The sequence below is a fragment of the Colletotrichum tamarilloi genome, assembly GCF_030869305.1.
Source record: "Colletotrichum tamarilloi strain Tom-12 chromosome Unknown Scaffold_64.1, whole genome shotgun sequence".
Taxonomy (NCBI): domain Eukaryota; kingdom Fungi; phylum Ascomycota; class Sordariomycetes; order Glomerellales; family Glomerellaceae; genus Colletotrichum; species Colletotrichum tamarilloi.
The window spans coordinates 73,904-97,431 of NW_026849446.1; the positions used below are offsets into that span (position 1 = coordinate 73,904).

General features: G+C 44.3%; 6 protein-coding genes across 6 annotated transcripts; 1 reads left to right on the plus strand and 5 right to left on the minus strand.

Annotated features, from left to right (window-relative positions):
• Positions 1–8,482: 8,482 nt before the first annotated feature.
• CTAM01_11579 (uncharacterized protein) lies at positions 8,483–8,980 on the minus strand (the record flags this gene model as incomplete). Its single annotated transcript, XM_060527590.1, has 3 exons — positions 8,483–8,622; positions 8,676–8,793; positions 8,840–8,980. 3 exons carry the CDS (start codon positions 8,978–8,980, stop codon positions 8,483–8,485), a joined length of 399 nt encoding a protein of 132 aa, XP_060377758.1.
• A 554-nt stretch (positions 8,981–9,534) lies between these two features.
• CTAM01_11580 (uncharacterized protein) lies at positions 9,535–9,906 on the minus strand (the record flags this gene model as incomplete). Its single annotated transcript, XM_060527591.1, has 1 exon — positions 9,535–9,906. A coding segment is annotated over one exon (372 nt), but the record flags the coding sequence as incomplete, so codon positions are not given.
• A 2,436-nt stretch (positions 9,907–12,342) lies between these two features.
• Positions 12,343–14,119, plus strand: CTAM01_11581 (bZIP transcription factor; the record flags this gene model as incomplete). The annotated part of the gene is made up of 2 exons (XM_060527592.1): positions 12,343–13,237; positions 13,290–14,119. 2 exons carry the CDS (start codon positions 12,343–12,345, stop codon positions 14,117–14,119), a joined length of 1,725 nt encoding a protein of 574 aa, XP_060377760.1.
• A 1,492-nt stretch (positions 14,120–15,611) lies between these two features.
• Positions 15,612–17,833, minus strand: CTAM01_11582 (GMC oxidoreductase; the record flags this gene model as incomplete). The annotated part of the gene is made up of 5 exons (XM_060527593.1): positions 15,612–16,010; positions 16,141–16,686; positions 16,759–17,244; positions 17,308–17,651; positions 17,722–17,833. The coding sequence occupies 5 exons, from the start codon at positions 17,831–17,833 to the stop codon at positions 15,612–15,614; spliced, it is 1,887 nt and encodes a 628-aa protein (XP_060377761.1).
• Positions 17,834–20,439: 2,606 nt separating this feature from the next.
• CTAM01_11583 (uncharacterized protein) lies at positions 20,440–20,981 on the minus strand (the record flags this gene model as incomplete). The annotated part of the gene is made up of 2 exons (XM_060527594.1): positions 20,440–20,678; positions 20,750–20,981. 2 exons carry the CDS (start codon positions 20,979–20,981, stop codon positions 20,440–20,442), a joined length of 471 nt encoding a protein of 156 aa, XP_060377762.1.
• Positions 20,982–21,621: 640 nt separating this feature from the next.
• On the minus strand, positions 21,622–22,009 carry CTAM01_11584 (uncharacterized protein; the record flags this gene model as incomplete). The annotated part of the gene is made up of 2 exons (XM_060527595.1): positions 21,622–21,749; positions 21,805–22,009. The coding sequence occupies 2 exons, from the start codon at positions 22,007–22,009 to the stop codon at positions 21,622–21,624; spliced, it is 333 nt and encodes a 110-aa protein (XP_060377763.1).
• Between the last annotated feature and the right edge of the window lie 1,519 nt (positions 22,010–23,528).

Genomic DNA, 23,528 nt, shown 5'->3' on the forward strand with positions numbered 1-23,528 from the left:
TCTTATCCCTTTATAATTAGTAGTTATAAATTCGGTATCTTATTATTTTTACTCTTATAAATTATTTTTTATCCCTTAATAAATACTTAATTACTAATAGTCCTATTAAAAAGAGTTCGATTATATCCCTATACTATTCTTTTAATCCTTATTTATTATAAAGCTTTGTATATATTTTTAAAATTTACCCTTCTATAAGCGTAGCGCGTATATCCCCAGAGCTTACGAGGATCGCCTACGTTATATCCTACTTATAATATAAAATCCTTAATAAGGGTTCGCTATTCCCCGCATTTCTACTTCTAGCTTTTTAAAATTCCCTTAACTTAAGGGTTTTTTAATTATAATATTATACTGTTTTTACAATTATATAGTCTCGTACTTCGGCTTTAAAAGCTAGCCTCTCTTTAATAATTATTAAAAAGTTTTAAAATCTATTATATAGCCTACTTAGTCTATTTACTACTTTAATAACTTTTATAATATTTAGTTAATATATATATTCTACGTTATACTCTAAGAGTACTTTAATTTACTTTATAAACTTTCTATAAATCTCTCCCTAATTTTATATACTCTACTTAATTAAATAATAATTAGTATAAATAAATATTAAGTATAAACTAGCTCTAGTAAGCTATTAATATTTTATTAATACCTGTATAATTACTAAGGTTTCTTTTTCTAAAACTAAATAACACCTCTCCTAATTTAATAATCTAAAACTTATTTATATAATAATTATAACTTTACTAAAATTAAAATTAGTAATTTTAATCCTAATTTTAGTATTATCTAAGAGTTATAATAAGACTACTCCTATAGTATAATTGCTTATGTTTATTATGATATAAAACTAAGCTTTAAAACTTATTCTATAAGTTGCGTTATCCTAAACTATATTATATATCTTATTTAATACTTTTACTTATTTTAATCCCTATAAAAGTATCTCTTGCTTAACCTATTCTCTCTATATACTCCTCCTTCTTATACCCGTAGTCTTAAGGATATTTTTAAAAAATACCCTCTTAATAATAATCTCTAAGTCTACTTACCCTAGGATATACTTATATATAAACGGTATTAAATATAGTAAGCCTCGTACCTCTTCTTATATCTAAAAGAGTATATCCTTAAACTATTTCTTTTATATTACGAATTTATTATAATATCTCTCTAAGGGTCTAATCTTATTAACACAAATCTCAAACCCTATAAATATTACGTAATTATTAAATAAGTATATTTTACTTCTACTTAAAAGGATTAGTGCCCATACTGTGTATAAAAAATAATAATAATATAAAAAATAAAAATATTTTTTAAAAGTCTCGCTTATAAAATTATAATTATTTACAAAAATAAATATTAATATTAATAAGTATAATAAGAATCCTATAATAAAGGGGAAATAATATTCGTTAATATTATAATATCTAAAAACTAAGTCTCTAAAGTATATATAAGTTAAAGGCGCGCCCTTTAATCCCTACGGCATTCCCTTATATTCCTATATACCATTAGGACTAATAATTAAAATCTTATATTAATCTCCTTTATAGACTAGTATACTCTAGAATCTGTTAAATACGTCCGTTTATAAATAAACTCTTAGTCGCCTATAAAAAATAGAGTTTATATTAGTCTCTATATTATAATAAGAGTATATAGATTTAACTAATACCTCGTTAATAAGCCTAAAATTATAAATAATCCTTAGAACTCCTAGCTTAGCTGCCCTCTTATAAAAAAAGGTATTTGTAATCTATTCTAATCTACTATTAGGCCTTTAAATAATACCCGCCTCCTTTATACTTAGAAATACTATTACTACGAATTACCTCTTAATACGGTTATACTTAAGTTATTTATATATTTTTACCTATATCCCTAAGAAAAGATTAATAGCGTACTTTACTAATATTATCCTTTTAATCTCTATTAGTGTCTTAATAAAACAATATTTATAAATAAAACATAGTCACTTTACTAAGTTCTTCCTCTCTTTAATATTTACTATTACCCTAATTATAATATTAAATACTTTAAACTACAAATCTACCTTATATTATAGAGCTTAAAACAGCGTACAAAAAATATTAAAAAATTAGGATTCTAAGGGGTACTCCTAGAAAATCGGTTTTCTTATATAAATCTCGGGGCCTATAAATATTTACCTCTTAGCTAGAGCTTTGTCTACCTTAGTACAATTACCTTTACTATCTCTACTCGTTACTAATAATAGCATTCTTATAATCGTTTTAGGGTTTACGTCTTTTTATAAGGAATACTACGCTATATTAGTATTATTACTATATTTATCCTCTATATTAGGTCTAATATTACTTTCTTCCTTAATATCTTCCTCTTCCTTAGTATTATATTTTCGTTCCGGTATAACTATTAAAGAGTTATATTTACTATTAGTACTAACTACTATTACTTATTATTATCGCTCTAATTAACTCTATATTATATTTACCTTTTCCTATTTTAAATATATATATAGGTTTTTTTTTATAATAAACTTTGCCCTAATCCCTTTTTTTTAATAATATTCTATACTTTTATAATAATATAAAGTTCTAAGGGAACCGTCTCCTCCTTATCCCTCTATATTTTCTATTATAATACGCACCGCGCGTCCCTCTATAATATATAATATATAATATTAATATTTTAGTATAAGTACGTAAATATATTTTATTATAAATTATTTTAATCTAATAGCTATATTACTATCGTTTAATAAGTATCCTACCTCTTCGTTTAAATATTTAAATAAAATATAGAATAATAATAATATTTTGTACTTTTACTAACGCTTCGTATTATTAAACTCCGCTCTAGTGTAATAATAATAATCGCCCCCTTCTTATTAATCGTTCTAAGGGCTTAGGCATTTCCTATATCGTAATAATATAATTATTAAACCTCGGCGTGCGCCTTTACTAGGAGCTTTTCTAAGTTTTCTATAATATTATTATTATTACTGGTATTAAATATATTGTTCTCTAAGCCGCTCTCCTAGCCTAGATAATAATATTTATAATATTTCTAGAACTTTATTAAGTTCGGAGATAATTTAATAAAAATCGTAATCTCTAGGCCCTTTCTACCTTAGAATATTATCCTCTTAACTTTATAATTAACTACTACTAAAACGTAGTAGTACTATTACTTCCCAAGAAGTAGGTCCTACTTATTAGAACGTCCGATAATAATAACTTATATATATATTAAGATATTACTTACGATAAGTCTTATAATATAATACTCGTTAATCAGTATTACTTAGTTATTGGCTATATAAATTATTATAAGCTCTTATATTTTAACTCGTAAAAAATAATACTTTAGTATAAATATCACGTTAATTATATTAACTATAAAGCCTAAGTTTAGTAAAATACTTAAGACCTTATAGTACTTAATAATTCTATTAATAAAACCAAAACTCAAAAGCACGCCGTTTTCTAAGCTAAAAACTATATCCTTAAAAAAAACTTTACTATTACTCCTTAGGTATTTATCGTTTATATTATATATTAAGTCTAAAATTAAGCTTACTTAATATAAATAATAGTTAGTTCTTTAGACTTATTTAATATTACTCCTCCTCTTTTTTTTTACTTTAAAAAGGTCGACCTATATTAAAAAAGTAGCCTCTACTCTTGCTATAGGACTTATTTATAAAAGTTATAAAACTAATATATTAATTATTATATCCTTAAATACTTATTTAAAACTAAAGTTTAGAACGTCGTACTTTATTATAGTTTTAATTAAAAAAAGGGTTCTTAGCTCCTATTTTCCCTTATTCGTTTTAATATAATATTAATTATTGCTATAGTTTAAGGTCTATTTTTACTTTTCCTTAGGGTCCTTATTTTAATAGTCCCCGTTAGGATCTCTTTTAAAAAACTATCCTTCCCTATTATTCTAACTTATTTTTATATAGCGTATTACTTCCCTCGTATATTGTTAAAATATCTCCTCGTCCTCCCGTCCTAAAGCTTAACGTATTTCCTTAAGAGGGTAAGCGTTATTATTCTTATTCGCGTTATTCTCTTAAGTTCTCTTTATTATATATACTTCCTCTTTATTATCCTCTAGTTTTTATAAAACCGCGTTATATTAGGGACTAATATTATTTTTTTTCTAAGCCGTAGTTATGTTATAATTTAAAAACGTACCCGCTTTACCTAACTATTAATATCCTAACGAGATAGTACTAATTAATAAGTTTATAAAAATATTTATAATAAAATTACTTATAGTTTACTAATCAGTCTCCTCTATCTTACGTATTATTAATATCGGGGGTACTATAAAGTTAATAATCTCTAGCTTATTCTTTAGTTCCTCCCGCTTTTTTTATAAATACTTAACCTTATTCTCTTCTTAATTAGCCTTATTCTTTTTCTAAGCTATAGGGTTACGAAGTTCTGGATAATCCGGCCTAATATATCCCTATTTATAATAATTAAAATATCTTAGTATATTAGTATTACGCTTAGGCTTATTTTATTATCCTATAAGTAGTGTCTACTATTATAATAAACTCGCTTATTATTATATTACTTATATACTAAAAGTATATATAATCTCTTATATTAGCTCATAATATTACTTATCTCTCTCTCTAAGTATCTTTACTATTTTTATTATTAAACTTACTTCCTTATTAATATCTAAATCCTTATCTATATTTAATAAATATCTACTGGGGTTTGCGCAGAGCTTAATAATAATCTTTATTTTTATAAAAATATATCGGGGTACTTTATAATTATTTATTAACTTTTTATAAATAAATCTATTAAAAACTCTTTACTAAAAAACGATATCCTTTTTTTTGTTAGGGATTTAGAGATATATACGTTAATTAAACCCTTATTAATATATTTCTAGTAATCTTTTTTAAATCTTAGTTACCTACTATAAAAAAGTAGAAATTATTTTTTTATTTCTTTAAATAAATAATAATTCGTCCCGAACTACTTTAGTATTCTCTACCATATTATTAGGCTTTTTAAAGCGTTTTTTAAACGCCTCTTTAATTTTTAACTATTCCTATCTATTATTTTTATTTTATATACCGAATTAATCTTTTATATTATGTTAAAGTCCCGTCTTAAAAATTAGGATTCTCTATTAGTCTACTTTAACTAGATCCTTAATTCCTAATCTATCTACCTAGGCTTTAACTAAGTCTAAGTATTCCTTTACTAACATACTACGGTTATAACTAGTAAAGATTAGACCTTAAGAAATAAAAAACATATCTATAATATAATACAGTTTTAGATATATAGCTATGCATTTAATAAAAGTACTTAGGGTAAAAATAATAGGGCTTAATATATTTAATAATAATAAAATAGGGTCGTATACTCTTAGCTCCGAAAATTACTATATTAAATATATAATATTAAAAAAATCTAAAGAAATAAGGTTTACTATATTTTACTATCTTATTAAGTTAGATATTAATAAAAAAAAGTTTAGTATAATATCCTACTATGTTATATAGCTACTATTATTATTTAAGTATCGTTAATATTATTAAAATTTTAACTTTACTCTATCCTTATAAGCCTTCCCGCTTAGATAGAATACTAGAATTATTAAATAAAACTTTATATTATAATAAAAGGTTTTTTAAAATAAGTTAGTATTTTATAAAGGGAAGTATAAGGTTTTCTAATTATTAAAAATTTAAATTACTTAGTTCTAAATATTACCCTTAGGCCTCTTTAATTATAGTAATCTATAGATAAAAAAAAGAAGTTCCCTCTTTTCTAAGAGGGCTCTAAAATAAGCTATATCCTATCCTAATTTAATATTTTCTGCTCGGGCTATCTACCTCTTTCCCACGTTATTATAACTTACTAATTAAATAACGTAGCTTAGTATCTATCGAGGTCCTTATCGTTTTCTATTTAATAAGTCCTTCTCTATTATATTAATAAAACCGCTAAGTTTACCTAACATCTTTCTAAAATACTTCCTACTACTAAATAAGTAATACTAAAATAAAAAAAGTATAGTATTTTTAAAATAGGCAAGTCTATAAACTTATCTCTAGCTCTAGCTCTTCCTAAATATTTAAAGCTTACTCTATATAACAGAATTAATATCTATAGCCTTTACTATTAAAATTAAAAATTACGGATTTTTAAAAACTATAAGTAGTAATTAATAATATAAGTATCCCTAAGTAAGCTTTATTAGGGCCTAAATAATAAAAGATTCGGCTAAAATAAAAAATTATAAGAGTAGAAAAATTTTGTCCTCGAGGGTTAGTAAATAAAATAATATTTTACTAACTATATATCGCTATATAAATACTAACGCTCTTATTATTTTATAATATTCGTAGTAATATATATTTCCCTTAGCCTATTTTTTTATATCTCTTATAACTCTAAAGATATTAATTACTTAAATATATTCGCTTCTTATTCTTATTTTCTACGTTCCCTCTATATAGCGGGATTCTTATCCTAGTCCTTCTTTTCTCGTAGTATTATTATTATTTATAAAGTATATAAAGCTCTTACTAGCCCCTCGGTTTATTATAAGATTTAATATTAATTTTTATATATAAATAACGCGCCTAGTATATATATTATAATTCTATCCGCTCGTATTTCCTAACCTAGCCTTCCATAATTTTCAAAACACATAATATAATATAATCTAATAATATCCTATATAATATATAATAATCTCGCGTTATAATTATAATTATAATAATACTCCTTAAGTAAGTAATAGCCGTCTAATCTCTCTATTAGTAAATATCAGAAAAAAAGAACCGTCCCATTAATAAGTAATAAGAACAAGAGGTAAAAAATTTAATAATAACTTAACAGACCGAAGGGTATTAAAATTACCCTCCAATCTACCTCTAAGTACTATTAAAAATAGTAGTAATTAATACTTAATTTCTCTAAGTCTAAACTATACTACTAGTACGGTACTAAGTCCTTCTACTGATTACATAATAATACTACACTATGTATGTGGGTGTAGGTACCAGCTTCTCAGGGGGGGCTTTCTTTCTTTTGCTCAGCACGGCAGATGGTGGAGTCAGAGGCTCAGCCACACCCTTGCACTCACCTGTCTGCGGGACATTCTTTTCTCTCTTTTCGATACGGATATGTGCGATTCAATGTGCGGATGATATCCGGATAAGAAGTACATGAATCGACGTGATGGCAGAACGCATCCGTACTGCTACCGTGCCCACACGTGTGGACTGACCACCTCCGCTTTTGCTTACCTTACAATTCAAACTTTGTCTTCGGCTTGGACAAGTTGATTGCTATTGTGGAGACGATTTTCCAGACAACAAATCGTGGAATGTGGGAGCACATAAGTAGGTATGAGGGTGTATTGGCCGGCGCTGTTTGAGAAAACGATTCCAGAGTGAACCCCTCGAAGAGAGTTCATGGCGGAGGCCCATTCAACGAAATGACCTGAGAGAGAACATCTTCAATGGGCAGAAACAAGCCTTTCATCGAACAGGCTTTTGCTCCGAACTGTAAGGTGGATATACCATAACTGATAAGATTCGGGATGATCGGACCCTAGAGTTCAGCTCTTCGCGATGAGGGGGGAAAAGTGTAGGGGGCAAAGGAATGTAGAGTCGACGTTCTAGAACCCCGAGGTCGAAGGGGGCCGCCACCGTTCTGAAGTCTGTCGGCCTGCCATTCGCTGTGGCCCGCATGTGTCACTGCTATGTATGTACGAATACACCTCCCTGGATCTTCTCCAGACTCCTGGTGATGCGCCGATGTGGGCGATCAAACCGACGCCATTCCCGCGAGAATCTGAGGGGTTGGTTGATTGATGGTGCGGTACGGAGTACGGGGTGTCTACCATGCATCGAAACATGGGATGGCAGGGCCCCCCTCAAGCGGCTCTTTCGAGTTTGAGGTCAAGGGCAATGTCTGGTTGGTAGTCGAAATCATCGAATGTTGCGGTTCTTGGTGCCGAAGCCCCTAATGTCCGTTATAGTCCGTCAGAAGGCGTTCTCCCACACCAAAAGGGAAAAAGAGCCTTGCCGGTATTTGGGGCCGTCGAGCTGGCCAGTAGGAAGCAGCCGCGGGAATGGAGCATGGAGTTTACGGTGGTCCCTGGTTGGCTCTTGGAAGTAACCCGTTGTCAGTTGACAAGGCGTTCTGGATTTCGCTCCCGGGACTCTGTGGGCTGTCGTGGTTGTGAAGGTGCCGCAGGTGAAACAAGGCGTACATATTTTCTATTTTTGTTTACACAACGTCATGGTTCGCGCTTGGCCGGGGCGAGGTCTGGCAGCGGTTCACCCTGATTCTCGGCATAAGAATACATACTTGTGAACCACTAAGCAGCCCAGCTAGTGCAAGGTTTAGCTCATTATGTAAGCCCACACCCATTGATGGGTTGATAGACGGCTGCTGAATGGTGGCGGTCGAGTCTTCTGCTGGTGACTTTAACTGACATTAGCCCACTGCGGCGTGTGCGAGGCGGCGAGACTCGAGAAAGTCGGCACGTCGGGAATGTGGGAGGACCTTCGGGACCGGTGGGGCCAGAGCGAGGTGCCAGAAGCCGAGACGGTGTCCATAGTACTAACTAGGCGCAATGTTACAGCAATGCCGAAACGGCGCCGGAGGGTTCTGTCGTACCTAGTGTTGGAAGTACTGGCTTCAGGTCTGTCTTGGTCGGATTCTCATTCATCATGGCACCAGCGTTCGATATTCGGCCCAATTTCGCGGTGCGAAAGGGCTGACAGTCGTCTGGACTCTGGAGATTGTCAAAAGTTGAAATGGAGACTGAGACGCCTGCGAACCCTTCTTGAGCAAGAGCCCAAAAGTGATAAAAAGTGGACGGACGGTTCGCGATCCAGATTGCGCGTATCAAGGGTAGGCGAGATGGCGAGGAACATCAGATTCGCCTTGAGCCTGGGGGCCGTAACAAGCCCAATTTCCATCGTGTGTCGACCTTATTGGGAGGGCCTGCGGGTCGACGTTCGCCTGCTGAGTTGTGGCCCAAAGGCGTGAAGTCGACCAAGACTTGTGATGCAAGATGTGCGATGCTGCAGTGACCGCCGTTCAGCCAGAAGTCTACTCCGTAATGAGCTAGAATTGTTCCCGTTGTGGTGCTGAGGGCTTGCTGTTATTGCCAGCTTCCAGGGCCATCGTCGTGGTCCAACGCCCGACAGGGCTGGGTTAGCAGTGACTGTTGCAGACGGATAAGCAGCTCTACTGCGAATAGAAGCTCATCTAAGCCACACCGTGTCGCGAGTGTTTTCCACTAAGCTCGCTCATAGGGGTGGTCAACGGCACAGCCCATACGAAAAGCAGATGAGCGAATCAAACGTGGGCGATGGATGATTTGGTGATTTCGATAGTGATAACGGCCGTGGTGGCAGTGCATGAATTATCGCGGTAGGGTCAGGGAACGGAAATCACAAAAGCCTCCCACAGGATTGAATGATCATGGGCGGCATTTCCAGAACGAACGGGGCAATCCCCTGAACGGGATCTAACCACCGACCAAATTGAGGGCCCAGTTCAGTGCGGAATGTCGGGAGCGAACGAGACGCCTGAAGTTGCCGTCGGGTCTGGCTCTGGCTCTGGCTCCCTGGACGAAAAGTCTTTTCCAGATGTTAATGCCGTGAACAACGGACGACGGCACAACTTCCGCTTCGGGGGCGAGCTGAACAGAATTTGGAGCCGCGAGAATGGGACGGCCTGATGTCAGCGCATGGCCAAACGCCGTAGACTCCCTTCCACCACCTCCTTGACCACCTCCATGAAGCTCGGACGGAGACCAGTGAGCCTTTTCGGAGGGACCTTTTCGTGATGTGGGCAGTGGCCCGGACGAGCACCGTAGCCGCAACTTGCAAGTGAAAGTCTATGCCGCGCCGTGTTTCTAGTCGCCGAGACCAGTCTGCACCTATTGCTTCAAAGAATGGCAACCAAGGGGAGGCGTGGATGCTGAAAAAGGTTGCCGCAAGTGGGAATGCTGTGTCAAGGGGTGTCTGGATTGCTTCGATATGGGGGCCTGTACTGTTCTGAGCGGCGACGCTGAGAAGCCTGGGAGGTTCAGATGGTTAGAGACGGACAGGTGGCCGGTATTTGCATACTGCTGGATTCCAAGCCCATCGTAAGCAGCTGGGTCAGGTCGTTGGAGCGAGTTGAATCGAATCGAAGACCATGAGTTCAGTGATTGAGGCTGAGCATACCGAGTAAACAACCTTCTTTTTAAACGAACAAAACGAGGGCCTTTGATTCGTTGGTGGTGGGAAGAGTGAGAGCTCAGAGCAACATTGACGGACGATCAACCCACGCCGAAAGCAAAAAAGAGGCAGAGCGCCAACTGGAACAGCCACACCCGGGACGGCGGCACTATTCGTATTGGTACACGCGACTGCGGATATCCTGGGCGTGGCATTGAGTACTCGATACCTGTCTTCGACCTCGCAAGCGAAAGCGAACAGGGGAGGGTGCGCTGCCGCCACGCACAACCAAAACTTCCCGCCGCCCGTCTCCGTCGGGCAGTGAATTGGTCGGCTCGGGTCAGCACTCAGCAACACGCAGCGCAGCATAGCGCCAGGCGAGGCGCCTGTGTAGTTTGGTTTGTATTATTTGCAGCGATTCGCTTGGTTCGGATTTGGTCTCGCGCCCGAACAATACGCGGCCTCGTCATCTTGTCATCTCACCAAGCTCGAGTTTGCGGCTTCGTTCTTGTATGTCGGCTAGATTCTGCTCCGTCTTATCGGAAGAATTAGAGAGGCTACGACAATGGGGGGAGGGGGTTGACATTGGATTCATCATCGACGACGATATTGTACATAGAGCCGTAGCCAACATCAACGAGTGGGAATTGATGATAAAATGGGCGGGTAAACAGGCCTAGTATCTGTCGGTAGCATAGGCGAAGACGAGTAACCGGAGAAAAAAAGTCAAAAAAGTTCTCTCAATAAGCGTGCGTCGTCGAGTCGTCGTCAGCAACATTTCGAAACGGCGACATCGCGCCATTGCTTGTGGTTGGGCGGCAGGCGACAGGCGGTAGAGCGAGTGGTCGAGTTCAATATCAAAACAAGCGGTCGCTGTTCTGGCGAGTGACGAGCTTGCGAATCCACGTTGAATTCCACAGCGCTCCGGGGGTTCACCAAAAGAACCTGGAAGCCAAAAGGCGCAGAAAATGAAGGCAATGGGGACCGCCAGGAGCGAATCAGTGTGAGCGAATGGTCGAGTACTCGTCGACGACTGAGCCGAAAAGGGCAGTTGGCGTCGTCATCCTCAGGCCGCAGACGTGTACATTGTAAGTGTGCATCGCTGCAAGAAGGAACCTGACATCTTGCGAATTCGTGCTTTCCCACCGGGGCATTTTCGAATACGATTGTACCTGTCTGCCGTTCACTGGTCTACCCAAGGTAGTTCTGATCCAATGCTCCTTCCTTTGCCTGCCTGCATTTGCTGGTACGAATATTCGCTGGACGCAGTAGGGGAAGGGAAGCAACGGACGAGTGAAAGAGCGAGAGGGAAGGAACACCACTGCCTGCCTTCCCACCCGACGAGAAGGTGCAGCCCGTCAGCCAAGGACGCCCGGCCCAGTCTCTCTCATCTACCCGCGCTAATCCCAATCAGGACACGTCGTCCATCGGCTTACGCGTCCCTCTTTCCCTCCCATTAGCGTCCCGGTCGTCTCTCTCTTTCCCTCCGTCTTCCCTCTTGCGCTTTCTGGTCTTTCTGCTCAGTGCTCCCCTCCTTCCCTCCCCCAATCCCGTCTTTTCACTCCCTTCCCAAAGTACCAAAGTACCAAAGTACCTTCCCCTCGCTCTTGCTCGCCCGTCCTGGGACTCCTGGTCCCTTCCTTCCTCAACTCCCCCCCAAAGCCCACCCCCCTGCTCAGCCCGCCCAGAATCCGCTTGGGGCCCGCCTTTCCCCCCTGCTGCTCCGAGGACCAGGCACCCAAATCATTCAAGAAACGGAGTCCCCGTGCTCAGTCCCTCTTGTTACGCTTCCCATACATCCACTGCCCAGACCCCCCTAAACTAGTCGCCTATCTCAACACTCTTCTTGTCCTCTTTTCCTCTTTCTCTCTCCCACCTCTCGAACCCTCTTTCTTCTCAACTTCAACCAAACCACCAAACGAAACACTCACCTGAGGCATTGCCATATATCGTCACGAGCCTCACTTACCGAACCGAGTACTATATCGATCACTCCCTCGTCGTCGCGTACGGGACCCAACAGTCACAACAAAGGTTCGCCACAGACCGGTGCGAACCCTAATCCACCAACACCCATCATACCCAAGGGATCGAATCCTCCTTCGACGGCAATGACGACCTCGAATCAGAACGTCGATAACATCGACGCCCTCCTCGACTTCAGCGAGTATGACAACATGTCTTATCAGTCTCCCTCGCTCTCTCCTGCGGCCACCGCCAAGAACACCTTCACTCGCCCATCAGTCAGCACCGTCGCGACCCCGACGATGCCGTCCGCATCACAACCCCTTACTGGCCCCAGCCACCAGTATGATCTCTACAAGCAGCAGACTGGCATCGTTCCCGGTGCCCTCGCCAGCACCCTGGCCGTGAACGAGGCCAACTCTCATATCAGCGGCTACAACAGCGGCTATGGAATGGACTACTTGGGCAATGGCTTGAGCCCGGAGAACGACATGTTTGACTTCAACACATCGCCCTCCCAAAACTCTACCGGCTTGGATATGGATATGGAGTTTGACTCCCCTCCGGACTCCCAGTACTTCTTCCCCAACACCACCGTCAACCCCACTGCCATCGGCGGACAAGAGTCTCCCGTGGTCCCCTCCCAGCAAAGCAATGTGGGCCGCCTCTGGCCCGGCATGCACTCCCAGGCTGCGCTTGCCAAGGCCCAGGCCCAGCAAAGACAACAGCAGCAAATCATCCAGCAGCAGCAGCAGCGTCAGCAGATGGGCCAGAAGCAGCGCACCAAAAGCCAGCAGCCTACCGACCCCATTGTTGAACAGAAGATCACCCAGCTCCTCAACTCCATGCGTGCTAAGCCCGCTCAAGAGGGCGACAGCCCCACTCCTCTCATGAACCTGCCTAGATGCAAGAAGGACGAGGAGGATATGGACGAGGATGAGAGACTTCTCGCTAGCGAGGAGGGCAAGAAGCTCAGCAGCAAGGAGCGTCGCCAACTCCGCAACAAGGTTTCCGCCCGCGCCTTCCGTTCCCGCAGAAAGGGTAAGTTTCGCTACCACAACGCCAAAACATTAACTCGGCTAACCCATTACAGAATACATCACTCAGCTCGAGGCCGAGATTGCCAACAAGGTTTCCGAGAACGGCGAGCTTCGCCAGCACAACCGTGCTCTCCAGGACGAGAACAAGCGCCTGCAGGATCTCACCCGCATGCTCCTCGCTTCTCCCTCATTCTCCAACTTCCTTGACCACCTCAGCACCAACCCCCAGCCCGCCCCTCAGCAGCAGCAAGCTCCCGCCGTCAAGGTTGAGAGACAAGCCGAGCAGCGCCAGATTCCCAAGGACATCAACCCCTACGCCAACCAGACCCAGCAGCAGCAGATCGGCATGGCCATGCTCCCTGAGCAGAACATGGACTTTTCCATGCTGAACATTGACAACGACGCCTACAACTTCCAACCCCAGGTCTTCGCTGTTCTCGAGACCCCGGACGTTCCCGTTACCATTGACACCAACGTTCTCTCCGGAAAGTCTTCCAACTTTGTCGGCGAGCAATTCGAGTCTGATGACGAGAAGATCGAGCTCCCCACTATTGAGGCTCCCAAGGTCCTGGCGCCGGAGGTTCAGTCCCAGGCTCCGGCGACCGAGGAGGTCCTCGATGACGAGTTCGAGAACGACCCTGAGTTCGCTCTGTACCACTCTGCTCCTGCCCCTGCTACCGTATCCCCTGTCGAGCTTGACACCGAAGCCCTCTCGCAAGCTGAGATCTTCGGAGGTGTCGAAGCCGAGAAGGTTCTTGCCCGCTACGAGCTCGTCGATGCATCAGAAGATGAGAAGAACGCATGTGTGGCCATGGCCAAGGTGCAACGCATCGACGCCGCGCTTCAACCAGTTCTCGCCAGATTGGAGTCGCTTTTCCTCTAAACACCACATTCTCTACTACACTTTCTTTTAGCACCTTATTTTGGGCATTTAGTTCGCTACAACATTTCCTGTGCATACTAGCTTGATATCTGGGACATGGCGTTGGGATTGATTGGGAATCAACTACACCCGAACCGGGACGGCATCTAGTTTCTTATTTTTATTCTAAGAATGTTGCGGCGGTCGAAAAGAATTCTATAGGAACCAAGCTGGTTCGGCATGATTGATGATTGTTAACATTGGCGAGTAAGAGGTGGAATTTACGGCTGGCCATGGCCATCGTGTACTAGATAGATTGGGCGCTCCCGCAACTCGATCTGAAGAATACAAAAGAATTCTCTAACTTGATCTGCACTGATTCGTTTCTTCCATGTGAACGATTGTTTCCCTCCATGATTGAGATCGCGATATGTCTGCTCTGCGTGCCTGCTGGACCCATAGGCTACGGTGGTAAGATTATGGACCTGCCATACAAGATGAGGCACGAAACGTCGCGTGCGTTTCTCAAGAATCTGCTCACCCCGTGCATCTATGCGGTGTTCTCGCTCTCCCACCACCCATGGGTTTTCCGTGAGCACGTCCCCGAATCTGTTCAGCCGACCGCCTGCCTGTCACCGTCTCGTCTTTCGAAACGGCTTGGCTTCGGCTCGGTACAGGTCTTTTGCTAGACATGTTCTCTAGAGTCTGGAAGGGAGATGCCGAACCGTCCAACGAGATGATCACCTTCCGATGAATCCCCACCTGCTGCCGAGGACATGGACGAATAGTATGGTTGGGAGATCACTGTCATCTGGTGTCTGGATCTTCGGGTTCGTTCTCTTGGGGGCTATTGGTCTTGATACCCTTGTCTTTGATGTACCCTTGGCCTGTAAGGGGTTGCTTGGTAAAGCAGATAGTAGGAGGCCTCTGCGGACTCTGGAGTCTGAACTCTGGAGGCTCTCTCTCAAATTTTGGGGCCGTTTGACTCCTGGCTCGGATTTCCCGACTGGAGGTGGGGTGCCACGTTTTATGTGACGGGCGTTGTTGGTAGCTTGCCTTGCTATGCTGTTTGACTTCATGTTGCTTTGACGAGTGGTTGTCAAGCGAACCCCCCGGCTTGTGTCTTTCTTGTCGTCGGATGAGTGTATCATCTTGTCTCTGGTCTCTGGAGGGGATTCAGAAAAGTTGAGATGGCAAGTCTGGGCGAGGATGGAGCATACCAGGGTCCTTTGCTTTCCATGAGGTGAGATCAGTCTATCAGGCAGGAGTCCTGTGTAAAAACCGATGGCTGGTTGGTAACGGCCATTACTGCGGCTCCGGAAGGTAATGGAGCTCCGTTACCAATGTGTGAATGTGTCTATCTGGTTATGCAGAGGGATGGCCGTGGACGACGATTACAACTAAGACGTACTCATTACCACATCAGACAATATCGAAAGCTACTTCGCATCTCAAGCTGAGCCTACAGACACCAATCATACCGTCGTCAGACATCACTACTCCAAAACCGTATTCACGAATCCCCCCAATCCTCCCGGATCATCTCCGCCCCCTTCTCCCCAATCATATACACCGACCCCACGATATTAACATCAGGCAGGATGGGAATGATGCTGCAATCCACGACCCGCAGCCCGTCCACGCCGTACACCCTCAGCCGCGGGTCTACGACGCCGCCCTTGTCTTCGGGGAGCATCTGGTTCGTGCCGGAGGCGTGCCAGTTGGGGATGGTATTGGCGCGGACGTAGGCCAGCACGGTGTCCTCGTCGTCTTCCGAGACGCCGGCGCCAGGGGAGACTTCGCCGTGGGATGGACCGACGGTGTATTCTGACATGCGCGGATGGGCGAGGATCTTGCGGAGGTATTTGAAGGAGGCGAGGGCGATTTTGCGGTCAGCTGGGTGGGCGTAGTACTATGTTACAATGGGTTAGCTTACTCCGTTTCTTGTCAACGTTCGTTAGAGGGGGGACAGAGGAAGAAAAGTGAGCAAGTCGTCCGAGATAAATAGGAGGCGCTTGGGAAGGAAACAAACGTGGACTTACATTAGGATTGATTCTCGGCGTCTCAGCCATAGAATTTGACCTCAGCGTAACATTTCCCCTCGACAGAGCCACCATACTCGACGCCGTGAGGGAAATGTACGTCTCGTTACCGCGGGGCGTGTAGTACGGCGTCGGCCCGCTCGGGTAAAAGACGCTCTCGAAGAGGTACTCGATGTGCGACTGGTTCGCCAGCCCCGCGGTGACGACGTCGCCCGCGCCGATGGCCTGCAACTCGTCGACCGAGAGCTTCTGGAAGGCGTTTGTGATGCCCGAGGGGGCCGTGTACTCGCCCGTGGTGTTTTTGTAGAACTCATCTTGTGCGGCGCGGAGGGATTGGTAGGTTGCTGCCATGTCTGTTGTTGAGAATTCCGGGGTCGAGAGGGCCATTATGCTGAAGACGGAGTGGTCGTTCAGGCTTAGGGGATTTGATGTTAGTCGTAATGTGAGAGGGGTGAGAAGGAGGGGTACGTACTGCTGGCCGATGTTCTCGTTGATGTGGACGGGTTCGATGCCGAATTCGTTGAGCTGGGAGGATGGACCGACTCCCTGAAGCGGACGAGGTTAGTACATGATCTGCCGTTCATCATGCCACATCCGCGATACTCAAGAGAAACTTACAGAAACCATTAGGAGTTGAGGCGAGTTGAACGCCCCCGCGCTGACGATAACTTCCTTCTTCGCTCTAACCTCATGTACAATACCCGTAGGATGGTCCATGAAAGCGACACCTACGGCTCTCGGGTTCTTCCCCTCCACCTGGTCAAAGTTGATCTTCCACACGGGAGCAAAGTGCAGAACATCAAGGTTTTTCCGGCCCTCGGCCTGCTTCAGATAACTATCGTAGCTGGAGCTGCGCATGAACCCGGCGTCGAGGTGGCCTGTACCCTGCTTCACGCCGGTGCTGTTGCCCGTGTTGTGGTCCTCGACGATGGGGATCTGAAGGGCTTCAGAGGCGGCCTCGATAAAGCCTACACCCGAAGGTGGGACGTAGCCCTGGAAGCCGAGCTGGAGAGGACCATCGGCGTAGGCGGAGGGGTCGTGGGTTTTGTAGGAGACGTCGAAGCCTCGGACTTCGTGGTCCGTTGGAGGGTTAAAGTGCGTACCCTATTATCATGTCAGTTAAGTGTGACAGACATCCAAGACTGGACAAGTGAGCGTGTGATTTACCTTAACAAACAGAGGATACACGTCGTCCCATCCCCAACCCGGGTTCCCTACTTTGACCCAATCATCGTAGACGGACGAGCTGCCACGACCGTAGTAGAAGCCATTGGTCACGCTGCTGCCGCCGAGGCACCGACCGCGGTGGTAGCGGAGGATGCGGCCGTCGAGGTGTTCCTGCGGAGTGGTGTAGAAGGACCAGTCGATGGCGGTTCCGCCGAGGAACTGGTTGCCGCCGGGCGGCTTGTATGCGGAGACAACCTCGGGGTTCGGCCCCGCTTCAAGGACGAGGACCCGCTGTTTGCCGGACTCGGAGAGGCGGTTTGCGAGGACGAGGCCGGCGGTGCCGCCTTTGAGAAGGGGAAGAGTGAGTTAGCCGCCTGGATTACTGTGACTTTGGGAAAAGTGAGCGTGTGTTACCTCCTGCTATGATGAAGTCGTATTCATCTTGGATCGTTGCGCGGTCGAGGCCCTTAATTGGTGCGGCCGAGACTCCAGTGAGGAGTGTCAGGAGAGGGAGGGTCAGCTGCATCGTGAGACCGCGTACCTCACAATAATAGTGATTGCCAAGAGGGAAGTTCTATCAATTGAATCCAATTAAAGGTCTTTGAAGCGGTACCTAGGCAAGGGCCTCGTCTTTCTCCGGCGAACTATCGGAGATGCCCCCGTCCTCAAATACTCTCGCCCAGCGCAGCGAAGTGCACCTCGTGATCAAAATTGCTTGCAAGTGAACACAATTAAGCCGGCTCAGCCCATCTTGGCTCCCATTGAATCAGGCATACAAGTTTACCTTGCGCCATCATGGTGCGTCATCGCACCGCGAGGTGTCAGACCGGGCGAAGGCGAGGCGTGCCGTGGATGCTCTTGGCGAGGAAGCGAGTCGGATGGATTGGATGTGGTATTTGTTCTTTTAGGCTTCTTTTTGGGTTTTTCTCTAGGCAAGGCACATTGAATTTTGGGGCGAAGATGGCGGGGAAGGAAGACGGGGGAAGCTTGGTTTTGGGGTATGCTGGTGAATGGGCACGGTGAGCAGGTGACGGGCCCATTGCTTGGAATTGAGCAAGGCTTCTTGCTCTTGCAGATCAGATATTGGAGGTGGCACAGCTTGGAAGCGAAGCGAAATTGAGAGACAAGAAGGACAGGCAAGATACCTAGGCACAGTGTGATGGTGCCACGAGTTGATGGTGCAGGATCCGAGAGCGACGTATGTCAAGACAATTAGTCGACTAGTACAGGATACTAGCTTTATGTGCCGTTGATGCCGCGGGGTTGGCATCCTGTCCTTGGCTCCCGCTATTCGGCTCAGCATGGAATCGAACTTTACCTGGCTACTAACTTACCTCATGGGAACATGTTGCCCTCTAGGTTCTTAGAACCAGAGAGTGACTTGCTTTGTCTTAAATAGGGAATTGGCATCTAATGACATGCGAGTGAGATGGGCCATGGCAATGCTACTTCGTACTGTACAAGGCATTTGTAGACAGAGAAACTTCACCAATGAGCGAGGCCAAGACAATAGCATGCAGGCTGGAAGGATCCGGCCGACGTACGTCCAGCGGGGTATGCAGAACCCATCAACCAGCAAGCCCTACCGGCCCCGAGTCCCGTGTGGTGCCCCATCTTGTATCCGCTTTGCCCCGCATCCCGGCGATGACTGGGTGGAGAGATCTGGGTAAGGATGGAGATTTGTTACTATTCGATTCGACATGTCTTGTAATCGGAGAAGGAGGGCAGATTTGAGGTGCCTTTGGCCACTATTTGACCTTGATTTCTCCGATAAGCTGCCGTTGTGCAACTTATTTTACTCTGTATCTTGCTCAGCATCCAATCAAATCCTGGGTTTCGGTAGGGGAACGGGAGGCTCGGGCGTGCCTGGGAGGCGTATTATTGATCGGCGCCCTTTCCGCCTCGGGCAGTGTGATGTACATGTACTTTTGTCTCACATCATCCTGCTTTTCTTTTATGGTGGAAACCTGCGCGGCGAAACTGAAGTTGTGTTGTCTTGTTAGGAGATGCTGTGCGTCTCGGACGTTGAATGCCTGATTGTCTCTGTATTATCAAGACTGTCCTCGCAATCCAGTGGGAGCATCGTTCATAGCTCGGTTTCGCGATCTTCCTGATCCCAGAATTAGGTTTGATGCCCAAGGTTTTGGTCGATGAGGTCAGTTTAACGTGCGACCTTGACGGGCTGCATCCTTAACTCAGATTTTGCTGAAGGATCAGATGCAAGTTTGAAAAACAGAACCAATACGAGTATTGTAGGTTGACTTGGCTGCATCGCCACTCTAGGGTTGCGAGCCTTGGTTACTTGTCAGGTGCAGATTTGATCTGAAGACATCCTGAATGTTGAACCGGCAACATCATGGCGACATTTCACAACTGAAACAGCGAGAGATAGAATCGAAGTCGTGTATTGAGAGCTTGAGTGTTGGTGAGATCGTGATGTCGTCAAATGAGTGTTGCCTCAAGCTCAGGAGCAGGGGGAGGGGGATGGTGTAAAGTGCAAATTCCAGAAGATGGGGAGTCCACGTGTATCGAACCGATAGCCCCGAACAGACACATCTCCTTCAAAATAGTAATCCAACCCAGAGCTCATTGTACCCATTGCTCTTCCGTCTTCCAATCCCTGCATGTATGTGTCCCTTCTTCCGTGCGGACCCCTCTCCGCGTCGAACAACCATCTTCTCCATCACCAAATCGACTGAAAAGTGAGTTAGACTGAGAGTCCCTCCAACTACACATACGATCGAACTCATCACGGTCCATAACCGCAGACTACGCGAGTGAGCGACCTGGGGTACCCGCTCACTCCGCAATAAGGCCCCTGGCCAAGAGGAAGCCCGGAACACCCGCATCGGGGCACCAAGGGCCCCATACGGAATCCCCTAGAAACACGGTGGTCGGTTCTCTCGGCAGCAGATCTTGAGAGAAGAATGCAACACCCAAGCTGACCCCAGTCTGCTTCGATGTTCTTCGCTGGATCTGCCGCAAAGACAAGAGACGCCAAGCGCCATATTCCGAGGGGATCTCCGTTTGGATCCCTCGGTGCCCCAATGCGGGGCTTCCAGGTTTCCTCTTGGTCTGGGCAGGCTACTGATCGTTAGCTCAAGGGGGTAGGAGGTTTTGACATTACCGGTATTAGAGAATGTTCAGTTTTGTTGCCACGCGCTTGGCAGCGTCGAGCCCTTCACGTCCACCTCCGCGGTCCTTGTACACAGCTCCAATGATAGCCTTGATGGTATCAATCTTCGTTTGAGCACCGAGAGCAAAGCCCTGGGATGGGTTCACACTGATACACGGCGAGAAGGCGAAGCTGTCGAAGATCTCAACTAGTCGCGAATTGTTTCTAGCATGCTGGGATTGGGCGTCGATATCGCCTAGCATTGTCATATTAGTACGTTCTTTGGGACAAGACTGTATGCAGCCTTGACATCAACTCCGAACTTACTTCTTGTTGCGGTGTTCGAATCGATCATCGCTTCCACGGCGAAGAGCCTGATGAGGCTGTCTCCTAAGGGAGCCAGAATCTTGTTGCCGTCGATGACACGACGATCGCCAATGTTTTTGACCCCAGAGCCTGGGGCTTGAAGGGCTTCCAAGAGCCAGTTGATGTTGTTGAAACGATGGTCAATGAGGCGCATGGCTTCGTCCACTTTGTACCTGTCCTGCTGGGATTGCATCGTGTCTTTGGCAGACGGTAATAACTACGGTATCGGCAGTGATCAGAGGTCAACGAGCTATGATGAGGAGTAGGGTGTGGTAAAAGAGTTGTGGGAAAGGTGAATGAGTGATAAATCGAGGGGTAAGTTTGATGGAATATCGCAGGTTCTTATACGTTCTAGTGACCATTGCCCCCTCAACTTCGGTGGCCGGGAGACCAGCCTTCCATACAGATAAATGGCTTTCACGCCTGAAATGACGTGTCACTTGAGACATGTATTGGACTTTCCGTCGAATCCCATCAATTCGGTTGCGACAGACCAGAGATACGAGTGTGCGAGACGTGCGTGGAGTAATGCATGTCTTGAAACTGCGCCCGTATTCCCCTCCCCCGGCGTGAGGTGCAGGTAGTTGCGTTCACCGGGCGACCGCTATCCCGAAAGACTAGAAAACGATACTCAAACCTTGCCGCGAAGTGCGGAGTGTCCGTGAAATGTCGAAGTATTAAACATCAGTACTTGGCGACAGTACCATGTCTTTCAATGTAAGCAAACGAAACTAAGAACCAAGCAGGCCAAGTCCCAATGGAGAATTTCAATATAGATAATTATGTCTAACTAAACGCCGAGAAAAAGGCTTTCAATAAACCGTGTCTTTTAGCTATTTCTTCGCCGGATTCCGAGGACCATCCACGGCCTTTTCCACTGTCCCTGCAATGCCCCCCTTGCTCGCATCAAACTGGCTTCCGATGACACCGTCCTTCGAGAATGGGCCACCAACGGCTTCGCCTATGGGATAAAAGTCAGAACCGAGATCATGCCAGATTTAGGCTGCAACACTCACCAATCTGGCCGATATTACCATCAGGGTTGAATTGCTTGCCAATGGCGCCCTCTGAGGAGATGACGCTAGGCTTGGAGGGGCTGGTGTCCTTCTTTTGGCCGGCGGCCTCGGCAGTGTTGTGGATGGGGTTCTGGGACGACATGGCTCTAACTCTGGGTACTGATGCAGCGAAAAGCTTGGTTTGTCTAAGGGCGATTCTGTTCATGATGGAGTAGATGATGAAGAATTATAGCTCCTCTTGCCAAGGTTCGGTGGGTGAGATCTTATACACTTTGAATGGTCGTGCGCGTCATCTTTGGCGCACAGCATGTGGTTAGCCAGAATGACGTTTCTGCACCAGTGAAAGAATGGTGACATCATGAAGCGCTGACCATAACATTCAAATAGGTAGTGCACGGAAAGGACCGAGTAATAGTAAATGGCATGAATCATCGTTCAATCGAGCGGGCTTAAGACAACGATTTTCCGCAAACATCAGCATTCCTGCGGGTTGGCCTGTCAGAGTCTACCAGTACCACATGCGCCTTTGCGCCTAGAGGTATTAAGAGGAACTCCTATCAGCATGTGAACATACAATAGAAACCTGAATATGACGATACTGAAACAACTTACTGGACTGACTTGAATTCTGGTTATTTCTAGGTGCTAACTCAATGCTGGAACTGCGAGTTTCTACTTGACTTGGATTTGGTCGTGATTGAGGGCTGCAGCGTACTGAAATTATGCATTTGGCCAACTCTGAATGCCATGTGAAGTTTGATGGAGATGGAAGTACCTATCCTGCCAAATACACACCAATCAATGCTTGAGAATGATTCTTAGAGCAGGAAAGATTCTCTATCCTTTCCTTAGCCGATACCTCGTTGAGTAAACTGAACTCGAACACGTGATCATGTCGGAAACGCATCTTGTCGCAAAGCGAGAAACAAGTGGAAGACATACACCTGAAGAAAGGGCTTGGGTTCTTGAAAATTCAGACTCCTAAATGGACGTATATATATAAATACCTATGTATGTATAATAACCACTCACCATAAGCTCTACTGTTTTGTCTGCCGTTCAAATTGGGAGAAATAAGCGCATCGGCAAGGTTGACATGGCTATGGCCGTATGCCTGGTAGTCTTATTGCTCCTAGAAAATTACGAGATCGGGCTACCAGCAAGCCACTACTTCTTAATCAGGAACGTGTTGAATAAGATATCTAGTATTGAGAGAAGATTATCTACGACAGGAGACAAGACGCCGTTACTAAAGGCTCTGGTACAACACCTTGTATAGTCAGTTGATACCTGGTCTTCGAGTCACACTTGTTCATCCCCTGACGAGGACTTGTGTATGTGGAAGTCGGGAAGGACAAGTTAAACTGAGAGTCAAGAGGTTAAGTCATGCTCTCGTCTGTTCGCTAGGACTGGAAACTGAATTCTCAAAACAATTTGAATGTCTCTACTTGACCAAGGTGAATACGATTTTCATCGATCCTATACTCGGACTCTTCGAGGCATGCAATTCATAGTTTCACATAGCTTCTAGATCCAGTTACTTTACAGCTGTAATGTTTCCAGTTGTTGCCAAATGGAAGCAAGCAAAGGCTTCATTTCAACTGTGACTTGAGACAAGGAGCTCACAATTCACCAATGAGAATCGACAAGTGTCTTTGATGAAGTCGATTTAATTGTATCAAGCAGGGGTTTGATACCAAGGCCTTTGTTCTGTAAGCGATTTG